We start from the raw sequence: 21,979 nt of genomic DNA on the forward strand, positions 1-21,979 counted from the left end.
AACCGCCACACCAGCAAGTTACCCCCATGCACTCTTTTTTTCATTTCCATCCTCTAGCCTTTAGGGATCCACAGTGTTTTCCCATGCCCTTTTGATATCTTTCACCGTTTTTGTCTTCACCACCTCCTCTGGAAGGGCATTCCAGGCATCCACCACCCTCCTCCGTGAAGAAATATTTCCTGATGTTGGTTCTAAGTAATCCTCCCTGGAGTTTCATTACGTGATCCCTAGTTCTACTGATTTCTTTCCAATGGAAAACGTTTGTCAATTGTGTATCATTAAAACCTTTCATGTATCTGAAGGTGTGTATCATATCTCCCCCGCACCTCCTCTCCTCCAGGGTATACATATTTAGGTTCTTCAACCTCTCCTCATAAGTCATTTAACGGAGACCCCCACCTTTTTTGTTGCCCTTCTCTGGACTGCCTCCATCCTGGCTCTATCCCTTTTGAGATACGGTTTCCAGAACTGAACACAATACTCCAGGTGAGGCCTCACCTAGGACCTGTACAAGGGGACTATTACTTCCTTTTTCTTATTGGTTACTCCTCTCTCTATACATCCCAGCATTCTTCTGGCTTTAGCTATCGCCTTGACACATTGCTTCACTGTCTTCAGATCGCTAGACACTATCACCCCAAGGTCCCTCTCTTGCTTCGTGCACAACAGCCCTTCACCTCCCATCAGATACAGCTCTTTTGGATTACCGCACTCCAGATGCATGACTTACCACTTCTTGGCATTGAATCCCAGCTGCCATATCTTTGACCTCTGTTCAAGCTTCCTTAAATGACATCGCATTTTCTCTACTGCTTCTGGCATGTCCATTGTGTTGCAGATCTTAGTATCATCCGCAAAAAGACAAGCTTGACCTTCTATCCCTTTCACAATGTCACTCACAAAGATATTGAACAAGGCTGGGCTCAACACCGATCCTTGTGGCACTTCGCTTAAACACTGCTCTCTCTTCAGAGTAAGTTCCATTTACCATTACACGCAGTCTTCTATCCATCAACAAGTTTGTAGTCTAGGCCACCACCTTGGCGCTCACTCCTACGTTTCTCATTTTATTCACAAGCCTCCTGTGCCGGACCGTATCAATAGCTTTACTGAAATCCAAGTAGATCACATCGAGCGCTCTTCCTCGATCCAATTCCTTAGTCACCCAATCAAAAAAGTCAATCAGATTTTTCTGACAGGACCTTCCTCTGGTGAATCCAACAATTCTTCTGACTGTAGATAGTTCAATATTCTTTCCTTCAGCAGCATCTCCATTACTTTTCCCACTACTGAGGTGAGGCTAACCAGCCTGTAGTTTCCAGCCTCCTCTCTGCTCCCACTTTTGTGAAGCGGGACCACTACCACTCTTCTCCAATCACTCGGCATCACGCCCGTTTCCAGAAACCTGTTGGGCAGCAGACCCGCCAGCACCTCACTGAGCTTCCTCAGTATCCTGAGATGAACCTCATCAGGCTCCATGGCTTTGCATACTTTGTTGCCCTAGCTCTTCCCATACATTCTCTTCTGTAAACAGAGTTTTGTCTACTCCACCCCCCTCCATTTTCTTGTTAACTAGCAACGGTCATTCTCCAGGGTCTTCTTTTGTGAACACCAATCTGACATTTGTCTAATATTTCTGCCATTTCTTTGTCTCTTTCTACACATTGATCCTTTTCACCTTTTATTTTCATTATACTACTTTGGACTTTTCTCCTTTCTCTGATGTTTCTGAAAAATGTTTTGTCACCTTGCTTTACCTCTTTGGCAATCCTTTCTTCTGCTTGACTTTTTGCTTTCTTGATTACTTTCTTCATGTCCCTTAGTTTCACCAGATATTCTTCCTCGTGTTCCTCTTTTTGGGAACACATTTCTTGAATGCTGTTCTTTTTTATGTTATTTTATCAGCCACCTCCTTTGAGAACCAGATAGAAAAGTAAACAAAAAGCAAGAGAAATAAGAAACCTAACATATAGATTAGTTGCCTTTGTAATTGCTCCTTTTAGTTTGGCCCATTGTTGTTCCACCTCTCTCATTTTCTCCCAGTCTTCTAGGTCTCCATCCAGGTACTTCCCCATTTCAACAATGAAATGCAAAACTCGGGTGTTTGTGTGACTTCTTTGATCCTATTTGCGATATCAAATCATACCATTTGATGATTACTGGTGTTGAGGTGGGAACCCACCCAGACATTAGAGACGTTATCCCCGTTAGTGAGCACTAAATCAAGTGGAGTAACAAGATCTCTAGAGGATGCACCCAAGGCCAATCTGGCCGCTGAATTCTGTAGTAGTTGTAAAGCTCCGACACAATATTTTGGGAGGCCAACATACAGGGAATTACAATAGTCAACAGTAGTTAAAACAAATGCTTGAATAACTGTTTGCAAATCAGATTAATAAATCAAAAACTTTAAGTGGCTAAGTAATTTTATCCTAAAATATCCAGAAGATAAAATGGCTCATAACTGTTGATCATATTTTAAACCTGAATCGAAATAAAACACAAAATTTCAAACATTTTCTGTAAATGACACTGCACTTCCGTTAATGTTGTCCTCAGTCAGTCTAGTTGGTCTTGGGCCCTTGAAAATTCAAACCACCTCTGGTTTTTCAGCGTTCAAAATCAATGAATTTTTCAAACCACCATTCTTGTACCAAGGTTAAAGAAGATGATATTTCAGATAAAACTGTTTCCAAGTCAGTAGTAACTGGAAAATATAGTTACACATCATCAACATATATTTTAAACTGTACTTTAAAAATTTCCAGTAAAGTACAAAGCGGGTGAATATAAATACTGAAAAGGGTTGGAGATAAAATTGAACCATGGGAAGCTCCTACCTTAAGAGAACCATTCTGAAAAAACATTTCCTATTGTAACCTGCTGTTTTCTTTCAGACAGGAAAAAGTTAAACCACTGATGAACTTTTCCTTCTAGTCCTATTTCAGAGAGCATTGCTAACTAAATCAGGTGATTTATTGAGTCAGAAGCAGAGTTTATATCCAGTTAAGCTGCAATCACTGAACCCCTTACATCCATTACTTTAAGCATGTAATCATTTACAAAATTAAATGATTATATGCTTAAAGTAATGGATGCAGGAGTCAAGTGGTTAGTCTATAAGGTGCCACTCCACTCCTGTCATAGAAACTAATAAAGTTTCAGTACTGTGCTGCAATGGAAATCCACTCTGATTATGACGTAAAACTTTGTGCTCTTTTCAAAAAAATCATTCAAATGCACTGCAACAGCCTTCTCTAGGAGTTTACCCAATGAAATTAAACTTGAAATTGGCCAGTAACTAGTTAAGGTATCAGCAGACAGTTTTCCCTTCTTTTTAACAAGATGAATTACTGATCTAATAAAATATCAGGGACAATATTCCTTTTTTGAGGGATAAACTAATCAGCATCACAGCCACATCAATAAATTAATCTCCTAATGCAGCTTACGATTCCCGTTGAGCAAGGGTGCAAAGCACAACAGGAGGATTTTCACCTATTCACTTTCAATCTCTATTCTGGAAATATTTTCAAACACTTCCCAGCAAGTCCTTGCTCTTACAGAAACTGCATCTTCCATTCACAGATCTGTCACCAAAGTCCTTTGCTCTGATTTCTGTAAACAATAATCCACAAACATTTAAGGGGAAACAACTTTCGACATGGCTTCTTGGCTTGATGGCTGTAGCAACTTATTTACCTCTGCAAATAATTGACGAGAGTGGTTTAAAGATAAATGGAGCTTGGTACTGAAATACATATTTTGACTTTTAAAAAACATAGTTCTATATTCCAACCTCACTGTTTGAAAAAGATTTAATGTATCTGAATTTGGTCTCTTCCATCATCTTCATTCATTTGTCTGCATGGATCTTTTTTTCATCCTAAATGTCTGGTTAAACCAGGGAACCCTCCCATGCCTACACTTTAATTCAATAGTGTTTACTGGAGCAATTCTATTGCTAATTGAAGACAATGGATTTGCTAGGGAATTCACAGAGACATAAGACATTTAGCACTAAGCCATTGTATCCTATATTCTTCAAGATCCATAGGACTGCTCCGTAACTTAAGAATTCTATTGCAGTGTGGATTATTACAAAATTCTAAACAAATTGTGAAAGAAATTAAACACTGATCAGACCATGGCATTGTTTGTTGCACTTTGGTTTTGTTACATCTGTCTGCTTTATATCAGCATCATTTTAGACTGCTAGTTAGATTCTTCTGTGCAATCTATCCTCACAGCACAGTAATCTATTGAGTCATTCACATCCCCTTACCACAAACCCTCCCCTGAACTCCAACTGATCCATAACATCATGTTGCCACCCCCAGTTCTCACTGCCTTTCACTATACCTGCTCACACATTGTCCTCTTTTCTCAGAAGACCCCAGCAAAGAGGAGGAAAAACAATTAATCCTTCAAACCTCACTTGGCAAAGCAGCAGCAGTCATCAGATGCTGATATAAAGCAGACAGGAATAGCATAGAGATAGCATAGAGGTAGAGCCCTGTTGCTGGGCCCTATGGAAGAATGATATTCGGATGGATGGTATAATTCCTTTGTGTTTGAGTTGGAAATCAGAGCCATTAGCAGTGCTCAAAGTGGTAGGGGATTCCAGTAGATAACAAGAGTAAGCAATGAATTGGCTAGTGGCTGTCATTCGAAAGCTGCATCTCTTACATGGCTGTGAATAACACCAACTTTCTGAATTTGCCACCATAGTCCTTTAGGGAGGACAGTGGTTATGATATGAGTACCTGACATAAAGCAGCAGAGCAAGTGCAAACTGCAGCCCTGGGCAGAGATGCAATGCCTAAATGAGCAATAGTTACTAGATGAGGCACCTTACACATTGGTTGATAATGATTAAATCTGACAGATTAGAGTTAAATACCCTTACCTCTGGCTGCATCCTGCTAGATGAGCAGTCATTGCAGCCCTTCCCCTTCCTTGTGCCTTCTTCTTGAGGTCATCAATCTATTGAGAGAGATATGGAATTAGATGGCAAATGTAGCATAAGGGCCAAACATTACAGCAATTTCCCTTGGCTGTCACCTAATCAAACACCCTCCAGGTGTGGCAATTTTCTGGCCTTTCAGCCATGTATGAATGCTGTGTGCTTCACCCCAGCTTTTGGAAATAAGACTGCATTCTTGAGCTAAGCTCTTCCCTTGGAAACCTCTTAAATACAGCCACCATCTTTGAGTAAGGCTTTATGTCATAGTGACAGTAGACTTTAGAACAGATGACTGGCTCTGCAGTTTGTGGAGCTGCAGTTCTGCCACTGCTGTGCCTCTCACCCAGCTGTTTGGCAGAGTGTGCCTGTATGGCAGAAAGCTTCTTAACCAAGTGACCTTTTCCCCTGCTTCTGTTTACTACAGCATGTTGAGTAGAAGAGCCTTCGAGTTACTTTCTTAGCTTGACATCAACATCCACCTTTCCCTAATCTGAAGAGTAGCTTCTGCACCTAGTTCTCTCTAAGCATTTACCCCACAAGTGTGATCTGTTTCACTACTGTAGGTCCTCTGGAGGGCCTTCCAAGCAGTCTGCATTGTGCACATGTTCCTGTGTACCCTAATGGTGAGGGGCAAGTCCCAAGCCATGAAGCAGGGCTGCCAAGCAGGGAGTGCTTTTATGCTGATGTGGTCATCCAAGCGGAACAAGAAACCGTGACCACACAAAAGTTCATGCATCCAGTTTACCAAAATTACACATATACAAAGTCTGCTTAGATGGACAATCACCTGCCCAATTCACGGTATATAAAAACTTTAAAATAAATAAAATAAATAATTTTGGGGGCTGGAGATAACGCAACTTAAAATCTGTGTGACTTGCACTACGCAGGTTTTAAAATAATACCATACATTTCCCCTTTACTTATGTATTTGCTGACTATTGAAAACGGAGGTCAAAATGTTTTAACTCACCAAACAGGATTCAGTTGTGCTTTATAATAACAATTCAAAAATGTATGCAAAAACCTGTGGGTTCAAGTAGTTTAGCTTCTTATATCTCCACATAAAACTGTGAAACAACTGGGATTAAATTAAAACTGAGAATTAGGGAGATAAAATCACCTGCTCAAGACTGTACAGATTTAATGACAGACAAGGGATTAGAAACCATAAAAAAAGAACTCTCCAGGCTCTCAGTTCCTGCCTTGTGATATTAAAGCAAGCTCTGCCAAGTTGGTATCATTCTAAATTCACTAGAAAATCTGTAATATTAAAAGTATTGTGGCCCAGGAATCAATACCCCACAATTATAACTATTATCAGCAGCCTGATTTTCTCTTTTCTCTTCTTGTGTGCTATTTTGCTTAGGTACAAGGAGAACATTGAGCGCCTCTCAGACCTGCACCTGGACAGACCCGTCCACCCTCTTGACCTTGCAGTCCACTGGATCGAGTTTGTGATGAAGCATAAGGGGGCCCCTCACCTGCGACCAGCTGCGCACAAGCTCAACTGGTTCCAGTACCACTCCTTGGATGTTGTAGCCTTCTTGCTGATTACCTTGCTGAGCGGGCTCGTTATCATCCTGAAGTGCTGTTCCTTCTGCTGCAGGAAGTGCTGCAGCCTGACGAGGAGACCGAACAAAAAATAGAAGTTGCAGTAGCAGCAGTGAGTTGGAGCCCTCAAATCCTTCAGTCTACACATTAAGCCCACTGCACTCTAGAAAGTAGTTAATGGCGAGATGGACACAAGCCTCCACTGTATGGCAGCTGTATACATTCCAGCTGTTCTTCAAATTTAACTGGCACATCACAGATGCTATAGATAACTCAGAGTTTCTTACCACAGAGACGGGAAAGATCCGGACTCCCCATACAGTGGAAGCTTTATTTCAATTTCTGTACTGAGTAAAATAAATCCCTGTGCTGAATAACATTACTTATGACAAAAATATGTTTTCTAGTGATTCCCATGGCATCCTCAGCTCATTGATTAAATTATGTTTTCCTGGGCTCTGTTACTGATTATTTTGTACTATTTAAAGTCAGTAGTCTATTTAAAATCTCTGCCACATGAAACATCCTGAGAAAGCTAAAATAATAGGTTGGAAGTCTGACGCAATGATGTGCCAGAAACTTAGGTAAGGAGACAATGAGGAAAGGAACATTAAAAACCTAAAAACCAAACAACTTAATTGTATTCTCAATCATCACCAATTCCAACTGCCCCACCACCATATTCGATCTTTGCTGGAGAATTCCCAGATTCACTCACCAGATGTTTCCTTTTTAGGAGGTGCTCAATTGACTTGGATCCACAAAAATATAGGCATTTCTTGCATACATTTGGAAGAAAATTTAACAAAGATGCAGCAACAGAAAGCGCCAAAGGGCACATTTTAAGAAATATCTTACGTTCCTTTGTGGGCTTGAGTAGGACATTTCTGTATTTTGAATTGGTTAGTATAATTGTTTAGTTTGAAATGGGATATTTCCTGGATTGCAAATGGCTAAAGTTTCATGGTAAGTTTGGTTTGCAAGATTTTCCAGTATTTACCTATTTCCAAATGCATAGGTCATTACTTTTGTTGAACCATCGTAATACATTTGTGACACATGCTCCCTTCATTTGGTGAATGCAGATTTGGGCAGTGGTCTGAGGAGCCACTATGGGAGAAGTGAGATGTTCCCACCACATGGTCCCCTGGCCAGAATAACAGTCTCTCTCCTTTTCTCTCCTTTATTTCACTTGAAAGCTGTTTAGTGCATTGCTTCCTTTTTTTTTTATTTTCTAAAAAGTTATTACTTAAAGATGCTGAATTCTAAATATTTTGAACAGATTCCATAGAAGTTCACTGTAAGAGTGTCCCTTCCACTCGCTCTCCCTACTCCCCTGGCCACTTTGCCCTTTCAGGCCCTAACTCCTTCACATGCCAGTATCTCTCCCCTCCTTCTTTAGGCTCAACCCCTTCCACTCTATTCTCCATTCCCAGAGTTTGACCCCTTTCTCAGTATTGCCCCTCACAAAGACTCCCTCTGTCCCACTCTTTCTCACACACACACACACACACAGGCTCCTTCTCTCTAGTGCACATAAACACACCCTAATATAGGCTCTTTCTCTCTCTTGCAGACATACACACACATCCCCTCATACAAGGGTACCTCTCTCTTGCACACACACATCCCCTCATACAAGGGTCCCATTCTCAAAAAACTGAGAGAACATCTTTAAACTAGAATTTCGAATCATATTGCTTAAACTTTGTAGCCAAATTGATTTAAACTTTTGTCTGTGCTAGAATAAAAGTGTTGCTCCTGAAATACGATCTCCTTTTTCTGAAAGAATCACCATTTTGTGGTTGCACACTTTGTGACCCCAAAGCCCTTTTAACCCTGGTATGAGCCCCCAAGGATACCAACACACTTTCATTCCTAATTGCTTTTTTGACAATTTCAATCCATTGCTGGTTCTCAGAAGAATTACCCTGTTATAAAAATAAACCAAAGATCAATGCTAAATCTGGAAGTCAGGCAGATTGATATCTCCCTCCTCCTTATGTAATGGTAAAAATCTTCAAGCTGATTCTCGATTGCTTATTTAACCAAAATTTCAATGATTATCTTATTAATAACCTGAAAGAAAAGGGGAAGTATCTTTAGCAGCACCTTAAAACAGAGATATAAAACTCAAGGAAGCTGGTTCATCCTAATACCATTAGCTCTGCCTAACATACTGATATACCCTCTTTCATCCTCATCCCATGATCCTTCATTCTACAGCCTCTTTCCTTTGAAATGAAGACCATTGACCATTTTAGTAGCTACCCTGTGGACTGACTCAGACTGGTTTGTATCATTTTGAAGGTACATTCTCCAAAATTGTACACTATTCCAAATGAGGTCTCATCAGGGCCCTTTAAAGGGCAGTATCACTCCCTTTTTCTGCTGACCATTCTTCTCCCTATGCACCCAAGCATCTTTCTGGCTTTTGCTCTCACCTTACCTGTTTGGGCATCTTATAATAAGCAGATAGGAACACCTCCAGATCACACTCTTCTTTCGAGCTTAGAAGAATTTAACCCCTGTACTGTACCTCTTCTTTAGGTTTTTGCAGCCTAAATGCATAACTTTGTATTTCTTAGCCTTAAATCTCAGCTACCAGACCCTAGACCATTCCTTGAACTTCGCTAGATCCCTTATGTTTAATGGGACACAGCCAGCATGGATTTACCTAAAGACGTCATGCCTCACAAATCTGCTACAACAAACATGTGGGTAAAGGTAAATCAGTAGATGTAGTGTATTTGGATTTTCAGAAGGTGTTTGACAATGTCCTCTATGAGATGCTTCTAAGAAAATTAAAATGTCATGAGATTTGAAGATATGTCCTTTTGTGGATTGCAAACTGGTTAAAAGACAGGAAACAGAGTAGGATTAAATGGTCAGTTTTCTCAGTAGAAAGAGATAAACAGTGGAGTGCCTCAGGGATCTGTACCCGGTGCTTTTTAATATATTTATAAATGATTTGGAAAGGGGACAATGAGAGAGGTAATCAAATTTGCAGATGACAAAATTATTCAGAGTAATTAAATCACAAATGGATAGTGATAAATTGCAGGAGGACTTTATGAGACTGGAAGATTGGGTGTCCAGTGGCAGATGAAATTTATCATGGACAAGTGCAAGGTGAGGCATAGCGGGAAAAATAACTCATGCTGTAGTTACATGGTCATGCTATGCAGCTTCCCCCACCAGCAAAGATCTTCAGCAAGTTCCATTTCCAGCAGCACAATTTACCTCCTCCCTGATCACCTGATGCCTCAGCCCCAGGCCTACATAACCCAGCCTATCCAGTCCCTCAAATCTTTGACCTGGCCAGCCTTGTCTCATTGTAGTTTGCCTTGTGGCCTGCCCAGGCCCCCTGCCTTGCTCTATAGCCTACCTTGGCTTCCTGCTTTTCTCTGTGGCCTATTTTGGCCTCTGTTGCCTATCTTGACTCCCTGACCTGCTCTGTAGCCTTCCAGGCTTCTTTGCCTTTCTCTGCAGAAAGGTCTCTTGCATTGCCCAGTAGCTTTTTGGGTCTACCTATCCTGCCATTGCAACCTCCAGGTCTACTAAGGTTACCTTGCCCAATCTCGTGCCCTGTTGGACTCTCTTGTTTCCTGTTATCTGTCTAGACCTGTCCTTGTCTTGTCCAATCCTTGTTCAGTCCTGTCCTTGTCTGGTACTGTTCTTGTCCAGTCCTTGCCTTCAACCAGTCTGTACCTAGTCCCACTCCCAATCTGTAACTAGTGCCAACCTTTCATGCACCAAGAGCCATGGAATCAGAATGCACAGTACAATAGAGCCTCATGTTTTTGAGGAAGGGAGGACCCTATCCTGTTCCCACCTCTCTCTTTCTCTGTTCTTCAGCTATTCCCCACCAATCTCTCTCTCTTAAGACTCCTACCAGTCTTTCTCAGTCTGCAATGAGCAGTATGGGAGTGAGCTCTTAGTGCTGTGACGTAGTTGAAGCAGCCTTGTAGGTGAACCTACGAGGCCTATGCTGACAGCTGGCAAATGTATCCTGAAGCAGGAGCAGGCTGGAGCTTCACCTATACCAGCTGCCTCCCCTGCAGACTGAGCCCTTGGGTTGTGGTGGCTGGCAGGACTTAGGTGGGTCTTTAGGGCAGAGGCAAGCAAAAGTAAGAATCCAAGGTCACACCAGGATCAGGACAGACTGAAGATACTGGAGATAGGCCAAAGTCAGAGCAGGTAGCAAGCAAACGTGGTCAGGTCTAAAGCAAAATGTCCAGTCCAGGCAGCAGGCAAGCATGGTCAGGTCAAAGCAATCTATGAGATTTAGCCAGGAATAAATTAAGACACACGAAGAGGCACTGGAGGAGACAAAGAGAACACGAAGCTCGACAAGAGTGGACGAGGCAAGGCTGGAACCAGGAACATCAGAAATAGGAGTAGCATTTACTGCACAATTCAGGAGATCTGTTGCTGAGGTGTCTGATGCTTCTCTAAAGATGCCTTATAAGGGGGAGGCCCGGTGATATCAGAGGGCACTTTGGCTATCTTCCTACCTTGGGTCTTTTAAGAAAGTGCATGTTAGGCATGCACACACCTAGGGGGAGTCGGGGTAGCAGCAGTATGGTGGTGTCCTGGACAGTGGTCCGCAGTGGTACATATCTGGGGCTGTCCTGCAAGCCATGGAACATGACACACTGTCCCTCACTCAGTCACCACCAGTCTTTTCCACCATCCTGTTTCCCATAAGTATTTCTCAATCCTCCACCCTGTCCCCACTAGTCTCTCTCTCTCTGTTTCCCATCCTGCCCCTACTGTCTCTCGATCTCGCCACCTTGTATCCAACTAGCCTCTCCACCTTCTTACCCTGTCCTCATGAGAATTTTTTCTACAGCCTGGGAATAGCATCCCCTAACCCCAATAACAATTGCAGGTGCTCAGTGGCCCCAACATATCTCCTGCCCAGCACCCATATTCCCCCTTTCAGCCTCGCCTTTTTCACCTGCTCCACCCCTCACCTTCCTCCCCTATGCCCAGCACAAGTACTGCCCTGCCTCTTTTTCTTTCTTGCCTCTACCCCCACCCCTTCTCTCTATCTTTCTCCTACACCCTCAGCCCTTCTGGATCTCAGAAACATCCTTTCTAGCATCCCTTTGTATGTGCCTCTTTCTCTCTCTCAAACCCTCTCCCCCTTCCTAATCACACCTCTGGTTCCACCCCCATCATACTTCGGGTTCTTATTCTCTCCCTCCCACCATTACTTCTGTTACTTTTCTTCTGCCCCTTCATTACCTATGGCTTTCCGACACCATCCTCGCCTCCCCTACCCCCTTGTTGCTTCCGGTTCTGTCACTCTCCCACCCCCTTCACTACTTTTCTCTTATATGCAGCCTCATCAGCATCTCAGCCCCACCCCCATCCTGACATAATTCTGGTTCCTTCATCCTTTTGCCCCATCACCACCTCTGGTTTACTTTCACATACACCTTCCCACGCCGGCCTTTTCGTGCCCCCTACTGCCTTTTCCCCAGTTCTTTCAAACCTCTTCTACCCTTATTCTTGACTGTCGTGTCCTGTTGACTCCCCCCCATTTCACATGCAGTCCCCTCTCTCAGACCTTTCTCCCTCTACCCTAGCCCTGGTCCCTCACATCTGCTGCAGAATATGTGGCAGCATGGACTTTGGGGGAGGAATAAGGGTCCAGACAGTTCAATTTACTATCAGGGAGACAGGAAAGATGACATTTACCTCCTTCTCAACTCCCTGTAGCATTCAACTCCTTGTGTTGATCCCCCAGCAATCAGCCTCCTCACTTCTTCCCAGCATTTACCTCCATATTCACTCTTTTACATGTTGCTCCCCCTAGAGGCATTCAACTCCTCTTGCACCCCTCAAGCATTCACATCCCTCACTCCCCCATTCTCATATTCCCCCTCCTCCTTCAAGCATCATAATCAATCTGGTCTTAGAGGAAATCTGGGTGACTCCGTCCTCCCCTCTGCCATTAGCTGAATCCAAAGTCCTGAGAGCACAGTGATCTGCTGGGCATTTTTCTCTCCACCCTCTGCCCTCCAGACAACAGAACAGAGAAAAGCCCTCTATTCTAGGCAGGAGGTGGACAGAATGGGGAGGGCTGCAGCAGGGAGCTGACTGGCTTTTCTTTGCTGTCCTATCTGCTTCAGCCTCACCTCCTGTCCTCCAATACTGCTGGTTGCAGACAGGAGGAGAGGGGCAGAGCAGGGATGAGCAGAGCCTCTTCTCCTTATGCCAGCCCTTTCCTCTTGTTTTCCTCTGCAGTCAGAAAGGCTCTATAGGGATATGAGAGCAAGAGCTATATTTTGCACATGAGAAAGCCACAGGTTGGCCACCCCTAAAATAAATGTTTTGGAAGTTAAGCACAGAGTCCATCTGATTACCTGAAATTGCATCAAAAGGTTAACTGGATGAGTAGCAGCACAAACAAAGACAAAACATATTTGTGGAGACAGCGCACTAATCCTAGGGGCTCAAGGAGAATCAGTCAGAGCAGGAGCCACTTGTTCCCTTGTGACTAAAGAGCTGAGGTGGGGAAGGACATGAAAGGAGGAGGTACATGCCCTGACCATCTGATACTTGTTCAACGCTGCTTTCTCCTCTGTGCAATCCATACATGCTGGAGCCCAGCAAGCATCTCTTTCTCGCTCCCCCAAGACCACAAAAGCAAGCATTCTCCCCTTTTCACCCTCTCAAGACCCCAGCAAGTGCACTCCCCTCTTTTCCCTCCCTCCAGCAAGCACTCCCCTCTTTCCCTCTCCACAAGATCTGAGCAAGTACTTTCCCAGTCTCAAGCTCATAGATACCTGTTTATTTGCTCACTGCTCCTTATACCATCTGTCCCATGAGGAGTGGTAACATCCTCCCTCCCCAAATGTTCAGGGTGCTGTGAGCTTGCTTTGGGCAGAACTGAAGACTCTAGCAGGCTGACCGGGGCCTGAAGACAATGAAGAGTGTGGAGAGGAAGCCCATGTGTGCTGGTAGCTGAGGCTGCCTCCTCTGATGCTGGCAAAATGAGTCTAGAGGGGAAGGGGGAGGCAAACAAGTTGTGCTGGCTCATGATTCCGCCTCTTGTCCTACATGGATTGAAGTGGTAGTCATGACTGATGACATCATCGCAGGGCGATGGTCCTGAAAATATTATCTACTCAAGAACAGAGTCATTATCAAACTGCTTGCTAAAATAAAAACTAAGATTAAAACTAAAATGTCAATTTCACAAATTTTAGGATTACCTACAACTTTTTTGATTTTCAAGCTTTTAGGTAATTCTCCTTGAATAGCAGGTTTATTTGATCAGGCTAACAACTGGGGAAATTTAGGGTCTTATTTAAAAAAGACCTTCCTTATTCTCTGATTATGGATAAAACATTCTTTGGGATTAAATCAAAAAGACTGCATTGATATGAAAGTTTCTTTTTCATTGTTGCAGGTCTCACAGAATAATCTGAGAGCTCCAATAATCAGTGATGACAATGGAAAAGAACACAAATGTACAAAGTCAGCTGAGTTTTCTTTTCTTCCCTTCTCTAATACAGAATGGTCTGTGTTGCTTTCCTAAATGGGCACAAAAGATGATTTAACGCTTGCTCTGAATTTCTGGTCTAGTCAATATTTTAAGTATTGAAAAGTGCAAGGCAGTCAACTAGGAAAACTAAAGAGGATCCATTCCCTTTAGAGTACACCAGTGTTTCTGAACTCCAATCCTGAAGACAGAACCCTCTACCCACTGCCTCCTTTCCCCAAACAAGTCTGGAATTTAGGGTAACCAAAATCTGAAAGTTAACCTGGCTATTACATAAAATATATGCAAATGTTTCCTATGAATATTTCTTGTGGCTTGTTACCACAACCTAGAGCAACAGTTACAAAAAGTTTCAAATTATTGTAATTTATCTGCAGTAGATAAGATGGTAAGCAGTGCTGTGATTCACATATGTATAGCCATGACCTACGCAGGTAATTTAGTGTAACTCTGTGGCATCTCTCTAGAATCAGCAACATGGAGAGTAACTGATAAAGGGAGGAGACATTACATTAACACTGTGTTACATTGTGTAAATGTTATTTTTTTTATTTGATTTATATTTTGCCTTTCAGCACTTCAAAGCAGATAATATTCAGGTACTGTAGGTAATTCCCTGTCCCCAGAGGGCTTACAATCTAAAAGATCCATCAAGCCACAAAAGGGCTATATTGCATGTTAAACAGAGCATATTGCGCAATATACACTGTTTATTGCGTAATATAGTCCTATCGCAGCAATAGTGTGCGATATATGCAATAATTTGCATGGCCCTGTCCAGATTCCCTCCCCTATTACAATAAGCTGCTCTATATGAGATTTGCATTAATTGATTTTGCAAATCCATGCAAAGGATTTCATTAATAGGCAATATGATGTTAATAACTTATTGCGGCTGACTTAGAAAGTGGTGAGCTGTGATAAGTTAACACCTCCTACTTGGGAAATGGTAATCTAATGTGGGAGGCCTCAGGATCCTGAGACAATTACATTAGAATTAAAAGGGCCATACCGTTTAAAAAAAAATAAAATAAAATAAAAAACCCGCACCAAAAAATTAAAAGTTGAACGAGGGACAAAGCTGATCCCCTGCTCACCCTGGGGCTGCCACTTCAGGTGGCCCCAACCACCAAAATTAGGGGCTGGGGGAGGGGAAGGTACTAGGGGTTCCCTACACCCCCATGATTTGGTTTGACCATTGGTGTGGGGGGTGGGAAGGAGGGGGGACTATGTCAGCCCTTATTTCTATGGAAAAGGGAGTTGGGGTGACTAATACAGACAGAGTTAAGGGAGCTCATAGTCATGCAGCTATTATATTACATTTTTTAATTTTGGTGGTCAGGGCCACTCAGCGTTTTTCTTTATCGGGCACATTTTCTTTTTAGCCATTGCCTTAGAGGGCCGATGCCAGTCCTGTGAGACTGGGGCTGCTGTTGCGCCCAAAGGGTCGATGCCACATTATTTTGCCCCACGGTGTTTTGCCGTAAGAGAAAACAAACAGCTGAAGAGCTGCAATGTTATTTCAGGGGAGGAGCTCACCATTGCAGTGACACCTCCTCTCCCCCACGATAGAGAGACCCTTCCTGCAAAAAAAAAAACCCAAAACAAAACACTGCTGCTTAGCTGTTCTAGGCCTAAGTTTGTACCTGAGGCAATGGAAGGTGAACTGACTTTCTCAAGGACACAAGGAGCGGTGGTGAGATTTGAATCCTGGCTTCCCTGGTGGAGAAATTTAAGATGACACAATTATCTAACTCCAAAATCTGAAATAGACAAGTGGGCAGAAGGATTTCCCTGTTTTAGACAAAATGCAAAATGGAAACAAGCACTAAGAGTTGGTAAACCTGATTAGAACCAAACAAAGGCAACATGATAAAATTAGCACAAATGTACCTGGTTTACTTCAAGAAAATCTCATGAAGTGTTGCTGTTTTTTCTTTTTGCTTCTAATCATTGTGGACCATTTATACTTGTAAAAATTGTTTTTATGGTTAGAGTTAACTGTGATACCTTAGTTCTATTGGACATTTTCGCTGGTAAGTCTTCCGAAAAATGACTGGATCCCCTGTAATATGAATGAATTTCCCACAGTATGACTGAACTATTGCACATTCTTGTTTCTCATTTGAAACAGTGATTTTCCAGGAAAAAACATAGGATACATATATTCATAACCACCAACTTTTGCATTATCTACCTGAAGACATTGTTATATTTTTATTTTCACTGTGACAGAGTAGGAATTTTTCTTCTTTTTTTTTAATTTTTTTAAAATAAATTATTCTCCTGATATAGGCAATTTGCCAAAACATGTCCATACTGGTAGTTTTTATATTTTACACAATTTTTTGTTTGAAAATATTATTTTATGTCATATTCGTTTTTTTAAGATGTGTTTATAATTTGGGATTTTTGTTTCATGTGATGATACATTTTTTTAGATCTGTACTCAAATTAAATTTTCTATTACACTACTCATTGTTTATACTTACTGGCTTTCGTTACATTCATCTACTGAACAGCCATCCAATTTAGTAGGCATCTACTGCTCTCCAGTTAGGAACCATGCTTTTAGTTCTGCTCGTTAACGTCCTTTATTGTGTTCCCCCATCTCTCTTCTCTTTTCCATCTGTGAAAACTGCAATATTTATAGTTTGCTTCCCCGTCAGTGCAACTTCCCTCTGAAATGTGCTAATTTTAAAAATCAAAACCCCTTTTATTTTTGAACAACTTGATATACTGTGTAGTAGAAATAGTATTAGAAGCTCAGGATGCATTCTTTCCTGGGCTGAAGTTAGCAGGCTAATATTAAACAAGGACTATGCTAACCATCTGATAACATCAGCCACAGAAACATATCCAGAACTTCCTATTCCATTTTCTTTTTGCAGAAAGTGTATGCATAAAAAATGAATTTTATAAACAGTAATCTAGACAGGAAGGAGTTGGAAATTACAGAACAGCACCAACTAGGTGGTCTCTATTTACACAATGATTTCTGTCATAAGAGAGATTTCAACAAATACATGGGGTCAGTTCTTTAACACTACTAGTTTTTTGTTTAATTAAAAACAGTTGTATTGCCTTCTTGGCCAGTATTTTCTCTTTTCAGAATAATGTGGACAACACAACATTTCAAAGGCAAAGAGGATAGGTTTAGAAACCAAGTGTTACAAAGTGGAAAAGAACTGTAAAAAGCCAAGACTTATGAGTTTGTGAAAGATCAATTATCAAAAAAAAAAAAAAAAAAAGTCAATCCACACTTGTGCTCAGTTTTAAACATAAAAACCATGGGGAATGATCACAGGATAATTAAAAACAAGCCTAAAGAACTTCCAAATGAAAATCTTATCCTTATCTTGTACTAAAAAAAAGTGGTTTTCACCACCACTGTTTATACAAAATTAAATTCTTCTATCTGCAAAAGCTTAAAAAAGTTTGTTTTAAATTTTATAAGTAGAAAGTTGTTTGCCAGCAATATCTCTGACACTTTAAAAATACAAATTATTACTTGCTTGCTTTGTAATTTTCCCATCTGTGGCAGGCTTGTCAAGGGTTTCAGTCTTATTAGTGGTTTGAATTTTAAGCCAATGCTGCTTTGTTACAATTCAGTCCAATATGCAGCAGCTTAGATGGCAAAGTTCTCCTGATCAGCAGAAGGGCTGAAGGCAGCAGCTCGGAGGACTTCCAGTGAGTTAACCAGGATGAGACACCCTGTCAGATGCCGCCAGCGCTTGGTGATGGGGTTCTTCATCCGATCCAGTCCTAAGTGCAGCTCCTGGATCACGTCGCGGTAACTGTCACCAATCTGTTGGCTCCAGGTCAGCAGGAAGTCGTAGGCAGGCTTCCACATGGCCTGTCAACCCCCATCAAGAAAGTGGGAGGAAAGGAGAGGAAAGTTAGGGTATGAGTGAGTAACCAGGTTCTAGTCTTCTGTGCAACTGTCATCAGCAGAAAACAGAACTATAGTAGCTTTGTCATATTTAACCATCAAATGAACTAGCAGTAACATTTTGGGCATCTGAATTATTCTTTCCTCAGTAGATGAATAGAGGAGTTTACTCTGCTGCCAGTACTCCCTCGCTTCAGCCTAAACAGTTGAAGAGGCCACTCAGGAGCCTATGTTCCAGACCACCCCCTGTCTCCCAGGCATTTTGGGGCTATCTGCCCTTCTTTCGACATTCCTGATCCTCTGTCATTTCTACAGATGGCAGCAGCTCTGCTCTGTTTCTAGAAAAAGGAGGGCAAGGCAATGGGGGATGCTTACTTTCAATCACCATCCCTGCCCTTCCTCTGCTGCTGATATTCCTAATGAGGTAGGATAGGAAGGAAAATGGCATTGAAAGGCAAGAGAAAAGGGAGATGGAGGCTGGGATAGGGGATACAGTGGGCTTGGAGGAAAAACGGGGGTGCCAGATTTAGAAAGATATGAGAGATAGGGACAGAGGGCTGGGTTGGAGTGAGGAACGGACAGCAGGCAGAATCTAGAAGGAAGATGAGGAAAAGTGGAAAAAACAGAGATGGGAGGGGATGAGGGGGAAAAAAGTGACAGTGTTGGAAGAGAAATGGGGGAAGGGAGACGTGGTAGATAACAGAATAAAATGAGGACAGATAAATAAGGTAAAAAATTGGGGCGAGACTAAGTTTGTGATAGGAAGAGAAGAGGCAGAGAAAAAAAAAGAAAACCAAACATGGAAGAGAACAGTCAGAAGGAAGGAAAGGAGGAGAATGTTCTGGAACAGGTAAGCTCCTCCCCCTGTCATCAACTGCTCAGTACTAGGGTAACTGGATGGCTCTAAATCATCAGGGACAGGCAGAGTTAATCCTAGATTTGTCCCATTGCATCTGTGGTTTTAAAGAAGTTTGAACTGCAAGTCCATAGATGCCATGGGGCAAAGCCAGGGTTGACTTGGCTTGCTTCTGAGCTCTTGATCCCTTATTAACTAGTATTCATAACTAGTATTCATAACTATTGCTAAAGTATAAAGAAAAATGATGGAACTGTATTTTGAATGTCAAAATGGATTTATTTGATTTATATGAGTACGCTGAATAAATAGGCATTTTATTCTCACACAGGATAAATGGTGTATTCAATCTAATTATTCATGGACAGTGAAGTTACCAAAATATTCTAGTATTCCAGTTGTTAGATATGTAGAATTTATAGAGAGCATATACTTTCACACTGTTATGATTTACAGCAGCATATCATTATGGACAGCTCCAGCCCTTAGAAACTGGTTTACCACATGCTACCTTTTTATTTCCCCCTTACCCATAAACAACAAACCAAAATATTTTCTAATAATCTATGTTACTAATCTCCACCTGTTATTGTATTATTGCCCAAATAGTAGCTTCCCTGATTCACTTATTTGGGCAGTGATGGAGTTGCCAGCATATATTACCGACACTGTTTATTTTTCTGCTACCCACATTCATATTACTATACATTTGCCTAGATTATATGCACTGATGGGCATTATCTGTTTCTAGGATCTCTTAATATAAAATAATAGAAAGTAGCAATTAAAAAGCAAAGGGATATCATGCTCATTAACATGACTCACCAAAATAAAACATTTATTAAGAAGTCAAATTTATAATTCTGCAAAACTGTGCTGAAAGATAAGGCAGTTAGCAAAAGCATTTTTATATTCCATGTGTCACAGAAATGTTTAAACTGCTAGAGTCACAGTAACAAAAAGCTGCAGGAGGTAAAATAACTTTTTTTGCTGTAATTAAAAGCAGTACATCCGTTTTGATGTGAGAGTCTTCTTTTAGGCCACAGAAGCATTAAGAGATGCATTTTTTGGACTTGTACTGCCATCTCCTGGAAAATAATTACCATTTTTTGAGTATTAGGTAATCATGGGTTTTCAAACTATTAATTGCAAAATAAGCTCATTTTTTCAATCGCAAATCAATTTCATTCTAATCCTGTAATTTTTTTTTGTTATTGAACAGCATGAATAAAAAGAAACAAATTATATGGAGAACATGCATCCCAATACTTTCAAAACTTTTTAAAATTGTTTTTAACAACTATGAAAGAATCCCATAAAAATATTTTACATTTCAAACATACCACATATTCTGAAATAGCCAGTATAGCAGATTGCTGCACAAAACATCAGATTTGTGATTGAGGATTATAGAATGGCCAATCCTTAAATGAAATAATCACAAGCCTGATATAAGAAAAACTATTCAGTCAGAATATATTCAGGTCACAAAATATGTACTATAGCTAAACATAGGCAAAGATATCTTTCATTATATGGAGCACACTTGCTAGACTACCCTGCAAGTCAAGTAATCAATTTCTTTATGTGAATCAATGCACAAAAATCTATAGCTTACTTCTATAATTATGAAACATATTGTAATGAAAATTGCTGTCCAATTCAAAAAGGCAAAATTAGATTTAGAGGCTGATGTACTTACCCGTTTTGTGTAGAATTTTGCTACAGATGTAAATATAGTACCTGAATGTAATCCGCTTTGGATGTACACTTTGAAGTGTCAAAAAAAGCGGAATATAAAAATCTAAATAAATAAATAAATGGGTTCGAAACAAAGGAGTCATTTTGGAACCAGGCGCAGATGGAACAAGAGCAATTGGGGATTGCTCTTGCCCACACAACACCCGCAGGTCTATTAGATAGGCTATGGCAGGGGACTTAATTTAAATTTTTCAATGATTCTGGAGGCAAGGAAGGCAGGCTTCTCCAGTGCTTTAACTGACTTTTTTTGCTCCATGAGAGGCAAAGGGGTGCCGTGGAGAAGACACTAAAGACATCATTGACTTTTAATAACACTTGGTGAGATGAGCAGATGGGGAATGTCTCACATGCTATCAGGCCCCTTTAAATCTACATAGTGGGTCATGTGACCCACAGCTTTCAGGGCCTAGTCAGAAAAAAACCCACATCTCTAGAACTAAAGTTTTTTGGTTTTTTTTTTGCAAAAATGTGCCATGAAGCCTTTTTTGTGTGCCCTTTTTCCCAAAATGGCACATTAATAAGCTACTTGGTATAATTTTCATCACTGCAGCTCATCAATGAACCATTTGAATAAACTTTTGCATATAGGGAACTATATGCAAAGTTTACTACTATGAAGAATATTTCTGCAAAATATTTTTGTTAAAGCCATTTTCCTGAAAATGTTTGAGCAAAATACCCACAATTTTGCATTTTTGTGGGTATTTTGAGAAATCTTTTACATAAAAAACCTTTTCATGGAAACATTTTGCAAGTTAATATATCAATACCACAAAACCAGATTTAAAATACACATATTACACAAAATCTTTGGTAAATATGCCATCTGAATAAAACTGGAAAAGCATGTTTGCTTACCCTTCCCCTTTCACTTATTCAGCTCAGCTCCCTTTTCCTCCCCACCCCCCCTTCTCAGAAATAGGGAGGGAAGGGAAGAGGAATGCATGAGGCAGATGGAAAGGGAAGGGATAGAGAGGGGAAGCAAGGGAGTGAGATGTTCCCACTTTTCCTCCCTTCCCTTTCATTGCCTGCCTCCCTCATATCTCCTGTGGCCTGTGACATCTCCGTGGTCTTCAGTCCGTGGGAGGTGATACCCATGCAGGCCGATCTTCACCAGGCTGCCATGGTCCTTTTCAGCCCACAGGGGTTGGTCCCTCGCAGGCAGGTCTTCATTGTGCCGCTGCAGTTCGGCTCATGTGCCCGCAGGGGGTGGGATCCCCATTGTCACGTCATCACCACATTGCTGCATTTATTTAGAGCTTTTTTTATACCGACATTCATGATCCCAATCATATCATATCGGTTTACAAGAAACAATGGTGCAATAACATTAACATCAACCTGAACAATAGGCAAAAAGTGTTAAAAGTTACAATAAAACAGGGGCACTCTAACTGGGAGGAGGAAGAGCCAAAGGCATGGGTAACTCAG

General features: G+C 41.3%; 2 protein-coding genes across 3 annotated transcripts in view; one reads left to right on the forward strand and one right to left on the reverse strand.

Annotated features, from left to right (window-relative positions):
- UGT1A1 (UDP glucuronosyltransferase family 1 member A1) overlaps nt 1–6,976 on the forward strand; it is a 44,347-nt gene extending 37,371 nt beyond the window's left edge. The window contains 1 exon segment of the mRNA XM_029606497.1: nt 6,336–6,976. Coding sequence (XP_029462357.1) covers nt 6,336–6,615 — 280 coding nt within the window. The 3' untranslated portion in view covers nt 6,616–6,976.
- Nucleotides 6,977–16,253: 9,277 nt separating this feature from the next.
- The window catches only part of SH3BP4 (SH3 domain binding protein 4), a 168,693-nt gene continuing 162,967 nt past the window's right edge, over nt 16,254–21,979 (reverse strand). For both annotated transcript variants that reach the window (XM_029606498.1, XM_029606499.1), the window contains exon 5: nt 16,254–17,895. In XM_029606498.1, the coding sequence (XP_029462358.1) occupies nt 17,668–17,895 (228 nt within the window). In that variant the 3' untranslated portion in view covers nt 16,254–17,667. The remainder of the gene's footprint in view (nt 17,896–21,979) is intronic.

Source organism: Rhinatrema bivittatum, chromosome 6, assembly GCF_901001135.1.
Source record: "Rhinatrema bivittatum chromosome 6, aRhiBiv1.1, whole genome shotgun sequence".
Classification (NCBI taxonomy): Eukaryota; Metazoa; Chordata; class Amphibia; order Gymnophiona; family Rhinatrematidae; genus Rhinatrema; species Rhinatrema bivittatum.